The sequence below is a fragment of the Solea solea genome, chromosome 3 (genome assembly GCF_958295425.1).
Source record: "Solea solea chromosome 3, fSolSol10.1, whole genome shotgun sequence".
Taxonomy (NCBI): domain Eukaryota; kingdom Metazoa; phylum Chordata; class Actinopteri; order Pleuronectiformes; family Soleidae; genus Solea; species Solea solea.
This window is the reverse complement of record NC_081136.1, coordinates 33731017-33749563: the sequence shown is the minus strand read 5'-3', so window position 1 is coordinate 33749563 and position 18547 is coordinate 33731017. Positions and strand designations below refer to the sequence as shown.

Below are 18547 nucleotides of genomic sequence, written 5' to 3'. Positions count from 1 at the left end.
TAAAAAGGCTTTCACATCATTAAAGCTAAAGTTAAAGTTACATGGTATACGCCTAGGTAATCTCACACTCACACTAGTTGCAATTAGACTTTATCCTTTCCCAGTGCTGAACATTTTTCAGCAGAACAAACCACTTGTGAAAGTTTCCGTGAGCCGTACTTCAACCTGTAGCAAGCTATTTTTCTTTACTAGTGCAATGTCCTGGTGTGTGTCTCTGTGTGTGTGTGTGTGTGTGTGTGTGTGTTGTTTTATCCTGCGGAGCACTTTGAGCTAGATTACTTTGTCTTAAAAGTGGCTATAAATTAAGTCTGATTAATTGTGCTCCCGCCGTGCCTCTGTCATAGCGGTTCCTGTGCCAGCGTCGTCACCGAGCAAAGCAAGATTTAAAACACTACTGTGCTGAGAAAGTGTGCGTGAGGTGATCGCCTTAATCAGAGCGGTGTGAACTCGTATCACGATGGTTTTGTATGAGGTGATGCAGACGAGCTTTAGGGTTTTCAAGGAGAACGGTGAGTGTGGGCTGAACGGAAATTAAGAAAACACATCAAGGAAATCAAACGTCCCAGATTCCTGTTACGGCCACACAAACAAAAGCATGTTAAAAAAAACAATGTGCGCCAATCTCTCATTACTCGTTACTCGTAGATTTTATGGGTTCCCTGCACTAATGTTCATTTAGTGAGCTCTCCCAATCAGGCTTCATTAGCTGAATGATGCCTCCATCAAGCCCCTGGGCACACGTAAACAAGCTAGGACCAAGCGCCACTGATGGTTTTATTAATGGTGCTGATTATTTTTAGAGGCCGCTCAGTTTCTCTAAGATGAGGAAACCGGCTGCGAAGATCAGGGAATGGGGAAGGGACTCGAGGATTATAGATGGTCGTTTGAGATTTACTGTGGTTGATAGCACAGGTCAGTCGCCGTTGGGCATCGGGAGAGACTGACGCATCGAGAGTCATGAGGTTGCATGTGGATGAGTCCACGATTACACCAGTGCATATAATGAAAGTTTGTTTACCCTGTTATTACACGCAATGGAAAAAAGGCAAAACATATTCGGTGTATACGTGCATAAAAAAAAGATACGTACCCCAGAGATATCAGCCACTCTGTGGATGGGAACCTCCTTTTTGCTGTGCAGGCCTTTCCCGTTTTTGATGGCTCTACAGTCGAAATAAAAAGCAAAACAACACACATCACCAACATGGCTCAATCACCATTATAATAAATTGAGAAGGCACACAGCTTGAGGCTTAACGGACCTAGAGAAACGAGAGCTCTTTGAGTAACTACTGCAGTTATTAAAGTGGGAGCAATTGTAACTTTGGACCGTAAATTTACACCAGGCTGCCATATTGGCTCAACTGGAAGCCATAGATAATCTATAGGCCTGAGATGAATAGTGAAAACAGTGGGAGAGAGATTACACTGAGAGACAAAGCATTGTTAGGAGGGATGTGGAGACGTATAAAGACATGGGTTGCTTCTTTAAAGCCAGCTCGGGGTTTAGCGATGATGACTAGTGCTGGTGATCACCGCTGTAAAAAGCCTCAAGGGCCAAATGAGATGAAAATGACCACAGTAGCTGCAGCTGCTGACTGGAATCACGCCACCTCTGGGTCACTTGGAAGCACACCCCATTGCTTCCAAGATAGTATGTACATTTATGAAAGCATGTATATATATGTGTGTGTGTGTGTGTGTGTGTGTGTGTGTGTGTGTGTGTGTGTGTGTGTGTGTGTGTGTGTGTGTGTGTGTGTGTGTGTGTGTGTGTGCGCGCGCATGCATTTAATACTCCAGAGGCGGTACCTTGAAAGCTGCGGGCCATTGGTCTTGTGCAGTGGGAACTAAAAATAAAAGCATGGCTATAGACACAAACCTCTCATCAACTCTAATAAGACCCCACAAGGGACAGGGGGACGGGGGGACGGGGGGGGGGGGCGGGGGGGTGGTAGAAGAGAAACACTGAAGAGCAAGGCCAAAGAAGGACGAAACTGAAAAACGGCCGTCGTGGAGAAATAAGGACAAAATGTGCAAAGGAGGAAAGAAATCAGGAGGTGGGAGAGAACAGGAAAGGAGGACGGGCGAGCAGTGACACTGCACGAGCAAGAGAGGGGAGAGAAAGTTGGTCTTGAAAAAAAAAAAAAGGCAGTGACTGCATCTGCTCTACCTATAGCCAGCAGATCTTAATCTATGGCAGAGTAATAAAGCACATAGTAAATCTCTCCACTGCTTCTCCATGTAATTATATTCATAGGGTCTGTGTAAAGAGAGCTTCTGATTTAGCATCCAGCAGCTGGGAAGTTGTGTGTATGAGTATGCGTGTGTTTGAGTCCAGGGATGTATGGTTTAAAAAAAAAAAAAAACACCAATGCATAAATTAGAGAATGTGACAGCAAGGACACGTTTCCTGTGGAAAATGTGCTGTAACAGCTTAAAAGGGCTAAGAGGCTTCGTTTATGTCGCGTTGAATTCAATAGCAAATGTAAAAGCCCTATGGAAAAAAACCTCAAGGTCAGATTCAATTCCCTTTCACTTTCCAAGAAAAAAAAATTCTTTAAGTCGTTAAAAAAAAAAAAAAAACGCATGGATGTTAGCGAGTGAGAGATTAGGGAAATTCACTTTGAAGGCATATGGCCGAAACACTTTGGTACATATGTGTTTTAACAGCTGAACATGAGAGAGTGCCTTGGAGTTGTTCTTTGACTTGTTTTCTCTGTGTTTCACATCCAAACAACACTTACAAACCTATTACAACTCCAGGAAGTGCTCCTACCCAGTTTTTAATTATGAATTTGGTTTCAATTGAAGCAAATAAAAAAATGAACTACGAAATCAAGTGTGCAGCAGCTGTGCAGGTTCATGCAAAAAGAGCGCTGCAAAGTGTGATCGTGTAAAGCGAGTTCTCTTACCGAGCTTCTGCGGCAAGCAGCTCGTCGTAGTGGGAGGAGCGTTGGTCATCATCCTGTCTGTACCTGATGACTGTTGCCAGACCTTTACTGACCAGAGCCTCTGCGATGTTACTGCATCAAGAGAGAGAGAGAGAGAGAGAGAGAGACAGAGATTACCTTATTAATAATAATGATAATAACAGAAACAAGCAAAACCCTTTAGCCTGGAATGAGAATTCTAACTGAGCTTGGCACAAAAAAAAGGAAAAAAAGGGCAGAACAAATCCCAAAGGTGGATGTGCTAAGGAACAGAGGTTACATAAATGTTGATTTTGCACACTTGACTAACCTCTTTTTCAATGCCGAGGTACAGAGGAGAGGATCGAGGGCAGAACAGTGGTGTATTATTGTACCTAATACAGCACTTTGTGGCCAGTGCTTGGTGTTAAAGTTCATGTAGGAGAGCAGAAGAAAAACTCTCCAGAAATAAGCTCATGTCACTAAAAGCATTTTATCTGTCCCCATGCAATGGTAACTGACACAGTGACACCGATAAAATGTTTTATTGAACATCACTTTTTAAATAAAATACAAAAATCTCTTCACCTAACCCCACCCCCCGCTTTTACTATAGCATGGTTGTATAACTTCAGTAAGCACACGCAAAGTCTCAAGCAAAGCACATTTCCTCAAATGCATACAACTGGGATAAACACCAAGTCCCATAGCAGAAGGACAAAAATGATGAGTGCAATGCGACATAAGCCAAGGTCATTGAGGGTCAAAGACATCCCCTCGACTGACCACACTGCCCCGTCCTCTGCAATCTGTCATCTGTGGTGTAGTTAGCCGAGATTGGGTGGTCACATGACCTGGTGGATCAAAATGGAATGGTGATGTTGAGACGAGAATCACACAACCACCTGACCCGAGCCGCGAAAAAAGTTTGCAGTTCTGTCGCTAAATACACCAGACTCCTCTGTTAAATGATGAGATTTTAGACATTTTATTTGCTAAATGTTGGAGATGAACACACGTTTTCGGGATTGTTGAGTCTTTTCAACTGATCTATAGTTCGGAATTGTTCGGTTCGATTCTTGTGCATCTTCCTGTGAGGGCACAATAAGCCCATTATTTAGGGCCATGTTGTACAATAGGAGCTTGGTTGCAGGCGACACTTCAACTTCCAGTTGCAAAAACTCAACATGGCACCGGCCAAATTGTCTATCGCGAAGACTCAAACGGAAGCTCAGATTGTGATGGGCGACATCCTTCCCGGATGTAACAGAGCCAGTCTGCTAACAAACAGGGATCCATGATTCCATGTGTGAACGTGAAGAGAAATCAGTTGATGAGTGTAATTTGTTACCCTTCATTTTCTCTCCCTCTGAAGGTTCAGCTGAAGTCATTAATGCTTCATTATCCGGCACCGAGTACAACTGAGCCCCTAAATAGCTTAATGTTCGGATCTATGCAAAACACACGTTTAAACAAAAGATTCCTTTCAAGCCGTGTTTTGAAGATAGAAAATAATTGCCCGCACTCCGACCACCCTTTCTCGGGAAAATTAAAATACGACAAGCCATTTCAGGTTACTTTGTGATTCATGAGGAGATTACAACTTCTAAGCGTTTACAAATGACTACTGTCTCGTCTTAAAGTTTCACAGAAGAAAAAAGCTTTTGTAACAAAATAGCTTAGTGAAGGCTCTTATGTCGGCAAATTACAGATTGTATAATCCATCTTGCTTACTTCAAACAGAGGCTTGTGGCCGTAAAGGTGTACAGGTGTATAAATCATATACATTCAATTACCGTGAGACGTGTGTTAAAAGTGAAATTGTATCAACAATAGGAAGGAAAAAAAAAATTAGAAAAGACAAATCTGGACGATTCGGGGGTTTGTTACTTACATGCCACCAATTGTGACTGTAGCGCAGGTGCGTTCTGAGAAGGCCGGGGTTCCTTCTCCTGGGCCGGTAGCTGCTCTGATGTAGTCCACAGTCACGTTGACCTGAAGTGGCAAAAGAGCAGACAAGGGGTCAAAAAAATACGCCGAGAGGGCTGAGGGTGAAATGAAGGCAACAGCACTTGTGGGGATAATTAGTGCAGGGAGTGTTTTTGTGCGTCTTCTGTGAAATGGTGCGTGTGTAGCTGTGTGTGTGCGCCCCAGTTCTCAAGGTCACCTCCAGTGTGTGAATCACATCGGGTACAACAGACAAATCTTATATCAAGTGTATTAACACCAAACACACAAACAATGAGGGGAAGGGGCATCATGAGGTTTGTACTATAAAGGAGGAAACAGCCGACTGTGTGGAGCTGCAGCGAGGGGTCTAATCACACGCGTAGTCGATGAAGTTGACGTGTGGATTTTTTTTTTTGCTTATCGTAATATAATGAAATGTCTGACCACTTTACTACAAAAACAGAGAGACAGACAAGAGAGGGAGGGAGAGATGAGAGAGACAATGAAGATGGGCGTCTGTTGAAACAGCAGATTGTTGTGTGTGGAGTATGTGACTGTCAGAATGGGAATAAATGAAGGACGCTGCAAATCTGCTGAGAGATGGTCACAAACTCACTCTGCCTTTATCAGGTTTTTTTTTGATTGTTTGCATATGTAAACATCGCAGCCGTGATGGAGAAAGGGAGCAGAGGACATCAATAGACAGTAGAAATTATACCATTTATAGTGTGTGTGTGTGGCACGAGGGGGCGTATCATCACGATGCAGAGCCCACATCATGAAGACAGCGCTAACAGCAGGGATGCACTTACACCTGTGAACACTATCAGCAGCTTGTGTCAACGGTGTCAGACAAGGGTGATGGAGGTGATCTCTTCATCACAGCAGAAAGACAAGTCAAGTGGACAAAACATGGACAGGACGTGAAAAGGATGCCGACCAGGACGACTTGTCATTATTAGATGGTCAAGAGTGAGAACATGGCGGCGTTAGCTGAGGTGGCCATAGTTCTCTGCACTGCTCAGCTTACGACATTAAATGTTAAAGTAGATGTTTGGTTGTGCAGGGATATCTACAATTTGTTTTTATCTTTACATACTTGTTGAAACAATATTTTCACTTGACTAGAATCCATTAACTTTCTAATTATGAAAATAACCTCTTCGTCGCAAGGGGAATTATTACTATATCTCAGCCTCCGCGCCAAAGCCCTCAAAGCCCATTTTCAAGTGGCACAAACAAAACAGAGGTTTATCTCCGTTCAGCTTTATTGAAAAGTGAAGGCCTCTGAATCAGGAAAAAGCAGTTTGCATTCTTCTTGGTTGCCTTTTATGTTCAATGGCCGTGCATAGCCAAATACAGGTAATGGATGGAAGACGACCCAAGCGTTGAAAAACTGAATACGGAATGCGTATCAGGATTTTGAGCGCTAAACGAAATTGGAAAAACAGAAAACCAACAAAAAAAAAAAGTTATTGAGGAGATTTAAACGCATAAGCAAAAAATATAGAGCTGGAAACCGCCAGTAGTTCCCCATTAAGCGGGGTGATGACAGATTATAAACTTTGACCAAGCAGTTAGATTAGAGGACTTCCAAGCCCATTCTCCATGGGCCATCTAACAGATCTCCTGATAAGGCAAAGCTATCTATAAGAACCCCCAGAGGAGAGTGAGATGAGGGGGAAGAGGCAGTGGATGGATTAGAAAGTGGGGGGGAGTGATAAGGACAAGGACAGCAGGACAAGAGGAAGACAAAAAAAGAAAATGCCTTTGCTATACTGATCATACAAATATGAGAAGGTTTGGTTTAAGCTTCCAAAATAATTGAATTTGCATATTTTATTGAATCTATTGGCGTTTCTCCATGTGCGACAGTTGTGTGCATGTGCACAGACACCGTGACAAACCCCCTCCTTGCTAAAAAAAATTAATTTTATTTTTGGTGTAGTTAACTGGCAAACGCTGTCACAAACCACTTCTGCTTCCATGCTGTATTGTGACCAACAGTAATCACGACCCAGCATGGACACAGCATGAGTGATTTTTCAGAGTAAGAAATTCTGCTCATTCTGATCAATTGTTGGAAGTTTTAGGGTTTGCTCAGACTTACATGTCAACTGCACCTTTTCATCTTACTCATCCAGCTATAACCCAATTACATTTTAATTCAAGAGCCCATTAAAAACTCTTCCACTGGATTCAAATGTACATGTTTTCATGCCTGACTGTGGGTGGGTTCGACACTTGGTGCTGGAGGTACAATAGCTGTCGGAGGTTAGCAGAGCAGCATCTGTCAAGTCCAACTACGTGGCAAGAGTTGCTCATGTTGCTCATGTTGCTGAAATGATGGTGAGGTTATATACGCCATTGTTGGGTGCACAAGAAACACCTGTACCAGGGAGAACAGCCTTGTCCTAGAGCCGTGTAGTGTGAGTAGAACATTTCACATGATTTGATTGGCTAGCACTGATTGGCTAATGCTAATGCAACACTTGGAAAGTTGAAAATTTTTCAATCCGTCTCATGCGACAGCAGCAAAACAAAGAAACTAGGATTGTCAGCTGGTGGAACCACCTACCGAGCGCTACCAGAACAGAAGCTCTTGAAAACCCAGCTCTTCCAAGAGCATCTTCTGTCCTAGCACTTACTACCACTACCCCATCTACTTCTGCACATGGATCCACCTCGGCACTCATACACACTGTCAGTCCACTGTTCCTATCTAGAGGAGTTCTTTCCAAGACTTCTTCTACGAAGGTTATTCCTCTTTTGTAAGTCGCTTTGGATAAAAGTTTCTGCTAAATGCTTAAATGTAAATCTAAATGACTGCAGTTCAGCAACACTTACACCATTCAAAGTGAATGAGAAGCAGTGAATGTGCCAGTGCCATCCTTTAGAAATCAATGCAGCAAATGGCAATATATGATGCAGATGGTTTTTTTTTACTTCTTCTTCTAATAACATATAAACGTTATTTTTATATAACATAAAAATAGTAATCAATTTTGTGGATGAAAAAATTAAGTTTTAATATCTTGGTGGCAGAATTTGAGAACAAACTGTAAATGTATAGAATAGAATAGAATAGAATAGAATAGAATAGAATAAAGTAGCTTTTGACTGAATTATTAAAGTTATAATTGACTGATGCAATTATAGAAAATTGGCAATAATCATGAAATCCTCTCGTTCCCAGTAAAATTGTACATGATCGCGGTTTGTTTTAATGAGATTGTTTTAATGAGTCGGTGAAAGTGGATCTTTCACACACACAGGTGTTGCAGCAGTCTCACACTGCACCATGGGAGATTAGCCAATCATCACAAGCCAAATTTGGGTGTGTGATTTGTGAGGTGCTTAATTTGTTGCTGTGTTTTAGCTGGCTGTAATCGCAGCCGGCTATCATTTATTGACGAGCGCTGTGCTGGAAGGAAGAAAACTTATGCTGGGACAGCAGTGTCGAGGCGAAGGGAGGGGGGAGGAGGAAGAGGGAGCCTCCCTAGATCCTAAACCATGTGGCCTCGGCGATGCTTAGGTCCACACACATTTTCAGTGTCTGCTTGAATGCACACACCTCAAGTCTCACAAATTCACACCACATTTAAATACCACCGTGCACACGCGGTATTCACAGTGGATGCACACGCGCGCACACACGCCAAAAGAATCCAGTTCTAACAGTACAACACAAGCAGCTGCATAACAAGAGCCACTTTGAGCACGCAGGATTATCCGAATGTGCTCAACCCTGATAAGTGGCTTAATGCAACATTTCCATTGGACTTTTTTTCTGCTGAGGCTGAGACCCAGGCACACAAGAAGCACTACTTATAAAGTTAGCCAAATCAAGCTTTTTGGGATTATGCCGCCATGCATGCACTGTCATTTCAATGAGGGTGGGGACATATATATATACACACTGTATATATGCGGGAGAGAGAGAAGGAGGCAGATTGACAGAGGTAGAATGACCGCGAGAGAGGAGAAAAGTCAAAATGCCTCAGTGCATATTTAGCCTACCCTTAAAGGTAGAATATATTACACAAATATAGTGAAGAAGCCATAGACTGACATCAAAAATTGACTTTCTCTTTCCAGTTTAAAAGTGAAGTAGGATGGAAGTAGCAGTGGACTCCATCAGAGTGGAACTCAAAGGGAAATCAAGCCTACTTCTCAACTGATTAATGATCCCATTTAGAGGAGAAGAGGTTAAAGCGTGGCACATATGAGTGGACACCAGTGTGATTCACAGCTAGTTCTGTACAATATGTGCCTGGTCGCAGGCAACATTTTATTTTGCGGTTACAGAGTGCCATGGCTCCGGTCAAATAGCAAATCACAAGGTTTCAAGGTGGGAGTTTTGTTTTGCAGCAGAAAGACTACATCCATGTTTTTATAGCATCTATGTTAAGCAGCTCCTCTAAATGCAAATGTATACCAAAAACAAACAATACAATACAACTTCTGTTGTAAAGAATAATGGACTATCTGCATTCTTATTCGTCAAAAAAAAATACATCAAGGAAATATTGTTGCTGGAGTTGCCAATATGACCAGGACACTATTTCTTTCATGATTCGAAGATGTACAATCATCTTTAAAAAGATTAGACCAGGTACTGCCTCAATTCCTTCCTGCCTCACAGCACTGCTGGCCAAAAAAAAGTGAAGAAAGGCAATCCTTTGAATATGGTGATAAGATGTGTTTTATAAAAGATCAAAAGAACCTTGCTCTCCTTACAGATATTAGGAAAAGGTGGGGTCTACTGCTACGGCTAAATGTAGCTTTAGTCTCCTAAAGCAGAGCAGTGGCAGAGAGGCTATGAGCTTTCAGCTCAGCACACTGCAATTCATGATTTATGCTCAGTCACGTCCTGGAAAGTTTAGTCAGAGGAAAATCAGCTCGTCTCTGAGTCTTTGAATGGGTATGTTGTCAAGGGGAATACCTGTAGGTCAATCTGATAACTCAACCTTGGGCCTGAACAGAAAGAATAGCTCCGGGAAGGCGAGCTGACGCGGAAAATACACTTGTTGTGATACGACGATCAGTCTGAAGTTACATCTCTGCATGTGACTCAAAGTTCTCTTCCTCTTTTTCCTCCATGGCAGACCCACATCAGACGTTTCCTTTTATATCCACCACCAAGTTAAGCCGCAATTACTCCAGTGGTGTAATAAGATATTTGTCTTGTTTTATGTTGGAGATAAAAGAAGCACACAAAAAAAAAAAAGATAAAAGAGGACTTGTCTGGAGCAGAATTTCGGGGAACACAGTCAGTCTTCTAATTCTTACTGCTCCAAATCTGTCTCTAGAGTTTAGTGTTAAAAGACAGGATGACACCAAGTAGGTTAAACTGAACTCATTTCTAGGAATAAATAGGTTACGGATTTCTCTCTGAAATAGGTTTAAATAACCACTTGTTAGATAACAGTTTCAAAAATTAATTACTATTAAAACAGTGTTTGATTATGGTGAAACCAGAAGTAAATGCAGCATGATACATGGATAGGGCTAGGTATCAAACTTCCTCTGCATCACTCAATATTGAAAATGTGTTGACCTTTAATATCAATGACAGTGCCAAAGGTGTTCATCTCATCAGTGTCAGGTATGTTGAGAAGATCTAAAAGGGCACAGAATAAAAAGAACTGTTTGGTGACCAGGGTCATCTGAAATTAAAGAAATTCACTAACTTCACTAATGCCAGACTGCATCTCAATCTCAATCCTACAAAGAAATCCTACAAAGAAATCCTACAAAGAAAAAACAAACCAGGGAGCACAAAAAACAAACGAGGGAGCGCAAAGAACAAACCAGGGAGCGCAAAGAACAAGTGTATTTTCAAACAGTAAAATAAGATATTTTTGAATGATTAAATCGATATTTTTGTTGCTTTTAAAAAGTGCTCTTTGATTCGCGAAAAGTGTTGTTCGAAAATCTAATTTCATACTAGACATCGCTTTACTGCCGTCATGATGTTAAGCCAGCCTCTAGCATGCCAGGTGTTTGGTTGGTCCTCAACCACCATTTTCTCTCATATATATATATATATATATATATATATATATATATATATATATATATATATATATAATCTGTGAAGAGGGAAAATCTCTGCTTTTTCATCACACGTTACTGTACTTGTCTTTCTATCATCGGAGCAGTTCAGTGATAAGCAGGTGCAGGCACAGATTTAGATTTCCTCTCTCCATTACATATGGGCCTCTGGGCTTCATTAAGGTTCATAGACAGGGCGGGGTGGGGGGGGGGAGTCAGGGTGTGGAATTGGAAGGGGGAAAAAAAAGTAAAAAATGGAGAGGAAATTAATTTGTGGGTTCATATGCAATCCAAATGGGTTGGAGGCAGGGTTAAGGTTACACAATTAGTTGTAATGGTTAAGGTCAGGCTAAGGTGATCAGGAAATATGACCATGTCAATACATGCCCTCCCGTTTGTGTCCGAGAGGGAGTGAAAAGGAGTATCGATGAAAATATTTCACCTGTACTGTGATAACATGACACTTTTTATTCAACATAGAACCTGAAATTGTAGATTCATGTCTTCAGAGCCAAGGTAACGCTGATTAAAATGAAAACCTTGAGCGCCAATATTGTGCTTGCGAATAAACATTCACCTGTGATCTCTACGACTCTTATTTTTTTCCCAAAGCCATTCCTTCCTGTTGTCAAGGCAGCCGGTTGCATTTGAAAAGTGCAGTTTTGAGGGCTGTGCACTGCAATTATTGAAAGAAAAAAAGATGATACACTGTGACAGAGGCTTTAATTCAGAGATTTAGCCTTGTGTCTTAGCAACAATAAAGGAAAGGGAGGGAAGCAACGTTCCGGAGCTCTTCCGTTATTGATTTTGCAGAGTGAGGCGGTTTTTACTGCTGGCAAATGGGAAAGAGCTCTCCACTCAAACCTAACTCACTACAAAGAGCCTACAAGCACACACTTGGGAGAATCAACTTCAATACTAATCAAATGTAAAGGAATACAGTGGAGTACGCCGTATTTATAGGCTTATCTTAATGATAGAGAAGTGATGTACGAGGCCAGATCTAAGGAAATATAAGTGATATAGTGGCCTTTTTTCAGACTTGGCTTACACGGCCTTTGGTGATTCAATTACATGTGGAAAGTCCCAATCATCACATTCAATAATATCCAGGGATACATACGGCCACGTTCATTTAGCTGTGTGAACGAAAATGCTTCCCGGAACAAACCCAAGGTCTGCCTGCTCCGACGGTGTCCTCTGAACTGCTACAGGTTTATAATGAACCCAAAAATGTTTGGACACATCAAAGTTGCCTATACATAAATGTATTCCTAGCCATTTGTCACAATATTAATAAAGACTAATACACATAGATTTGCTCAGAGGCTACACAAATCCATACAACGGACAACAGAAACATCAAATGAGCTGTCTTTAACTGCACACAAAGCGCAGAAGTGAGATCTGATCACAAGTGGTCACTTGAGACGCATGTGGTGATGCATTCAGAAAAAGGTGTGAACGGATGTACTTGGAGCTGCCCACTTGTAATCAGATCAGTCAGGGACAATGCAGCGTTAAGTGTTAATGTTTCTTTGCAATCGTTTGTAGCCAGGGTTTCATTTGCATTTGAACAAATTGCTCGCTGAAGACCACCCCCTCCAACTCCAGCCTCAGTCATCAAATCTCTATAACCTGCACTGAGAACAGTTCTCATGCGACTGGATCATCACAAAGACTGCATGTAACAAATGCACTTCAGGTCTGAAAAGTGAAGCCCGAGTAGTGTAGTGGGATTAGACAAGCAGAGAGACCATCAGGGGGCGACTGCACTGGCTGCAAAAAGAACTCCAGTCTATGGGAAAATGAGCCTATTTCTCACTACATAAACATTATCTTTGGGGAGTTAATGGTCTCAATCGCGACTTCTATGTCTTAATTAATAGAACACATTTAGAGAAAAATAGATGCTAAAGCTCGGCACATGCAAGTGAACACCAGTGTGACACTGGTCGAGTGGAACAGAAGACGTCTTTGATCTTCAGTTTGTTTTGCAACCAGAAGACGATGTCCATATTTATATTAAGTCTATGGATCATCCATGATGCATTTTGATGCAGAGTGTGCACGAGGCCAATGACGCATTATCACACTTTAGACACCGACTCCTTTTGACACAAAGACAATCGTGCATACTTTCCTCTCAGATAAACACTACACAACGCAATTTGCCCGAGGCTCAGAGAGGCACAGGAACATTTTTAGCTGAGTTGTCTTCTGACTGAAACACCCTAGAGTCTGAGCAAGCAATAACAAGAAATCATCTCTGAATAAAAAAAAAAAAGGGGGGGTGACAGACTGATCCAAGTGCTGTCGACTCTTGTGCATAAAACATGAAAAGGCAGTGCATGGAGTTGATAGGTTGAAATCACAATAAATATATAATTAGTATGCTCTAATGCCTGATCACAGCCAACAGCTTTTTACCACAGAAGCCTGATTTCATGTATAAGCACTTGTTTCATGCTCTAAATGGCCAAATAATTAATATGTACTATGACTTTATGGCTTAATCTAAATGCCTGTGTCCACACTGCAGACACAAACCATTAAATTTAATGCCACGAGACAATTCTAAACAAATTAAAACAAAGTGAGCAACATAGGCGTGCTGTCGTCCTGCGACTGGCCTATTTTTCTCCAGAATTTTTTGGAGAACACCTATCGTCTTCCATTTTCCCCGTCACACACACACATCCGTGATCCCAAAACACAAGCAGCACAAATAAACATCAGAATCATTATGCTTGCTTCACTCATCAAAAGCCAGCTTTCGGTGGAATTTTCCGTCATTAAAAAAACGTTAATGAGGATGATTCAAATGGCTGTTATGAGAAGCCGGGACGGGGATATGAATCTCACTCCTGAATTGAATGCCAAAAGAAACTCTGTTGGCTTTTTGGCTTCGAGTGTGCGCATGTTTTTGTGTTCGCTGTGCTGTGCTGTGCTGCAATGTTGTTTCTTTTTTTAAACATTGAACACTTATGGAAGCGTGTGACACGGTAATGTTTGTTCTATGCGTTATCTGGCTATTGTGGTTTGGAAGCCGGGAAGCCTGCGTTTCGGCTCGGTACAAATCGCAGCACAACAGCGACGAAGAAGATTTTGAAAGACATGTCAAGCATCGATTTGTGTTGGCCTTAGCTCCAAAATCTGATATTTGTAAGTCGGCTGCAAAACATCATTGTATTTATGAGATAAAGTCTGACTATCTCAGGTCATTTTGTCTGAATGATTACGTGTAAATGCCCCTATTTTGAGAAATTTTCAATCAATCAATCCTGCCTGTCAACAGCATTTTCGGGGAGTCTGTAAGACACCAATCTTTTCCAGCATAGTCCCATCATGGTGTCCCTCTCTATCTGAAAAGTGTTGCAGTTTGTGATTTGGAAAACCATCATTCACAAGACAGAGTTTAACAGTCAAAAGCTCTGGGTGGGTTCATGAGCAACAGCTGCCTTCTCTCTGCGTGCAACAGCACTGATAACAATGGCTGCGTGATTTCCTCATTGACTTTATTGTACTTACTCAAAGAGCTGAGAACTTGGTACGACAGAAAATGTTTAACACTTGACAGGGGGGGGGGGGGGTTAACAAATGAGTTCTCACTTTTAACAGTTGTACTTTGTGCTTAATTTAAGTGAGTTCAAGTGTTTCTCCTTCCTTCTCTCGCTATTACAAAGTCAATCATTTTATAGTGAATCTATTCAAATGAAACACAAAAAAGACAGATGTTCCAGTCGTGGTTTGTCTCTCAAGTGATCTCTAGTTCAGCACTGGGTTCAGCTGGGTCACATGTGTATAAATCATAGAGTGCGCCCCCCCACCACCCCCTAGGTGTACAGACCCAGTAGATCAATAGACTCAAGAGGGGGAAATCAACACTGCTTGTTTAAAGGGTGCGTTCGGGCCAATACTGAGCCCCGGGGCATCTATCGAGAGCATTTGGTATTCACACAGAGAGGGACAGACACATATCTCTCGCTAAGTGCTTTACAAATGTGTGTTTGGCTAGTGGTGAGAAAGGAAAAAGGGTATTGGAGTGCATGTAGAGCCACTGGGGTCAGGAATCTTGCTTAGAGATATTGTTTAATTCAAAGTGGATTATTGGCAATCACGTTTATTCACATTTTAACATCACCAGTTCTTACCTTTTTACCAATAAGTTTCTTCCTGAGGAACTCGCGGGCCTCGAACATGTAGGGGATGTCGTAGATCGGACGGAAACGTTTGTCTTTGTCCTTGTTCTTCTCCTGCTAGAAAGCAGAGGGAGCGTGAAGGGGGGATGGATCAGGTGGAGGAGATGTGAGGAGGGAGAAGACAAAATTGAGAGAAAGAGGAAAAAAAAAAAATGGGGAAAGTTATTCATGTTGCATGGCTTAACACATCTGCTACAGATACAGACCTCACACACACACACACACACACACACAGTGCGTAAACACAGACCAATACATAAAGTCCATCTGGACTCGGTCACACATCCACACACATTCCTGAAATACAAACATCTTTTTTCAGTGTCAATATTGTCACACTGCACCAAAAATGAAAAGAAAAGAGTCAGTTATCAAGGACATGTGGAGGCAAAGAGACCCAAGTTAAACCGATGCATTTAGACGAGCTGGCACAACGTCTATGCGTACAAGTACACAAGATGTAGCCACGTATCACTCATTCACTCACACAGCTGCATAGATATAAACTTCCCTCAATACACTCACCCACTCTCTGACAGGAGCAGGCCACAAATAGAACCTATTTGCATTTTCAAAGGAGGGTTGTTTTTTTTGGTGTGTGTGTGTTGCTCCCAGGATGAAGAGACAAACGTGTGTGACAGGTGCCGCTTGTGTAGAGGCGGGATAAAAAAAAACAACAACCAGCAAATGACAATGACGCAGTAGGAAAATAAACGACAGGCGCTAAGAGGAGGAATAAGGCTATGAATGACAATGCCCGTATGCTTGCCACTCCTGCCCCTCCCACACTCCTCTATGAACGCCATCATTATCCGTCACACAAACAGAAGTAACACTCTTCCGAATTAGCAAAAAGGGGTTGGATTAATTTGTCGTTTCCACGACTCTTCAATGGCTTTTCATTCATTTTTAATGGCTCTCCATTTGTTCAGAGCTGCCAGGTGTGGTAGCAGCTGGGCAGATGGATGTGGAGAGAAGACACATGGCGAGCAAGGAGCGTGTGAACATGTGTTCGTATGTTGAAGCAGGTGCTTGAGGTCCTATTAAAGTCTTGAAGACTAATCTCGCAGGACAAACTTCACTGGAGATCTCCACAGCGAGCAACGTTTCAGTGAATGCAATTTCTCCTTTTGAAATACGGTTTATAGTTTGAATAAGTCAACATGACGGCACAGAGGCTACGCTGGACTGGCCCTGACTTGGGACCAGCGCAAACTGCCAAATCAACCAGCCAACGGAGTTTCCTAAACCTTAGCAGAAATGTAATAACCTTCAAGTTTAATAGCTTTCTATCTTTCTTTTCTTACTCCCTTGCTCTCATCCCTCTCCACTTTCACTTGCAGAGTCAGCACAGCATGGAGCCTCAGAGGTAAGTTAATCTCGCACATTGCAAAGTGGAAAATCCCACAATGCTCAGCCAAGAGCCGATGTCCTCCATTTTGCGTCAGCCGGGGCTTTTTTCAGGGTCTTTCATCCATATCAAGTCAGTTGCGGTGGGATGATGGGGCCTTTTAGGAGCACTGCGAGCCAGGAATCCTCCATTTTGTGCCCGAGCTGTCAACTGCTGGGGATGAGCATAACTTTTGCCAAGCCAACGATGCTTAAGTGAAATCCTTCTTTTGGAGAATAGTATATTTATGTCATGCATTAACATAATTCCCAGACTCTGGATGATGGCGTGTTTGCAAACTAGGAGGCTTTTAGATGCCCCCGATTCATGACAACCTGTGCCATTAGAATTCTGACTGACCCATGTCAAACCAGGAGGATACATCAACAAGCAACAACAAAAAAAGACTAAGAAAAAAAAAAAGTAAAGAATGAAGATAAGTAGGGGGAGAAAGAAAAAAAGAAAAACATTTCCAACTAATAAGCTGTTTAACAATGGAAACAGAGCTATGTCACTGAGGGCGAAGAGTGTAAATGTCAGCACTCTGTGCCAATTAGGCACAAGGAGTGGAGAAGTAGACAAGGAGGACAAAAAAAAGGTACTTACTTCACCTCTTTTAAGGTCTATGGGGAATGGAGTGGGACTGAGTGGAAGACGGCAAGGTGAAGGAGTCAGAAAACAAGAATATGAGACAATGAAAGGAAATGTTACAACTAAAAACACGGGCGGCCAAAGGCAGAGCAGACTGCCAATCACACACCAAGACGGTGTCCTACTCTGATGTGGCCCAGTGAACAACCTCGCCGCTGCTGATAGCATCGGGCCCCTATGATGGCAACCAGCTAAAAAGGTGAGGGAGGGTAGAATGTGTCTGAAAACACAAGACTGGTGGTGGTTTTTAAAGGGCAGTCAGCAAAAGCTTAAGCACAACCACGAATCAATGATGCCAATTGATCGCAACAACTGTCCAATATTTCACAATAGGCCTGGTCTGCTTTGTGTTGCAACTATTAAGAGGTCCAACATCAGTTGCCATGGCACTGTAGGGGATATTAAGCATCCCCCCTGACAGTTAAGTGCAATTCAAACTGTGTGGAAAAAGTGTAATGTGAAAAGTCTAATTGTTGGACTCTGCACGCAGTTTAAACTTCAGTATACAGACGCAGATAAACCGACAACATTACCGTCATTAAATTACTACAACAAGGTAAAATAAAATCTGTGTTTATGCAGTAGTGGGAAGGTTAGAGACAGAGGAGAGAGGCACTGCTATGCCTCAACTGTGACCCAGTAACAACAGTTTGCTCTTAGTATCCTCCAGGGGAGTTCTGTTCTATTTGGGGATGGATTCCTTCGTTCCAAATTATCCAACTAAAGCTCAGGAATCATCCCTAACTATGGCAGAGGCATGACGCAAGCTGGATTGTACAGTGTCGCAGGGCTGCAGGGGCTGGGCTGCAAATGTGTGGATGCTACGACTGGAGGCATTTGCAAATTCTGGAGCTTCAAGGGTGAACTCATGACTCAGGAGCACATCATGATTTGTGACGGTTGGCTGCGGTATTAGGGGATCGTACAGTAGTAGGCATTAGTTTTGCACACAGAATCAGTTTTTACCCGTGTTGAAATCTGAAGTGCAGTGTTGTGACACTTTTTAACAACTGTCTGTCAAAATTCAGTATTGTGAGCATAATAATCTTAACTAAGCATGTATGATAATTAAAACGGCTGCAGAGGGTTTGAGTGGAGAGGGGGAGACAGTAAAAGAGAGAGAAACGGGGAGAGGGGAAGAGTTTCCTCAAGCAAAAAAATGAACAATATCACTGTTGTAGTAATACAACACAAAATCAAATTACAATTTCAGAATTGTTACCCATAGAGTAGAATACAAATAAGTCATAACCGAGCCGACTTGAACTGATCTCAGAATAAACTGGAGAATAAAACAGGAACTCAGAATTGAATTACCTGTAGGAACATAAAAAACAAACAAGACATTTGATTCATGGTTAACTGCTTAGAGACCAGTGAGAGTAAAA

General features: G+C 42.1%; 1 protein-coding gene across 2 annotated transcripts in view; it reads right to left on the bottom strand.

The window, feature by feature from the left end:
• snd1 (staphylococcal nuclease and tudor domain containing 1) overlaps positions 1-18547 on the bottom strand; it is a 167813-nt gene that overhangs the window by 124857 nt on the left and 24409 nt on the right. Inside the window, exons 11-14 of one of the 2 annotated variants that reach the window (XM_058625515.1) lie at positions 15071-15172; positions 4804-4904; positions 2913-3023; positions 1091-1163 (exon numbers count right to left, since the gene is read on the bottom strand). In XM_058625515.1, the coding sequence (XP_058481498.1) occupies positions 1091-1163; positions 2913-3023; positions 4804-4904; positions 15071-15172 (387 nt within the window). Of the gene's footprint in view, positions 1-1090; positions 1164-2912; positions 3024-4803; positions 4905-15070; positions 15176-18547 lie in introns of both variants that reach the window. The other variant, XM_058625514.1, reaches the window with a different exon arrangement.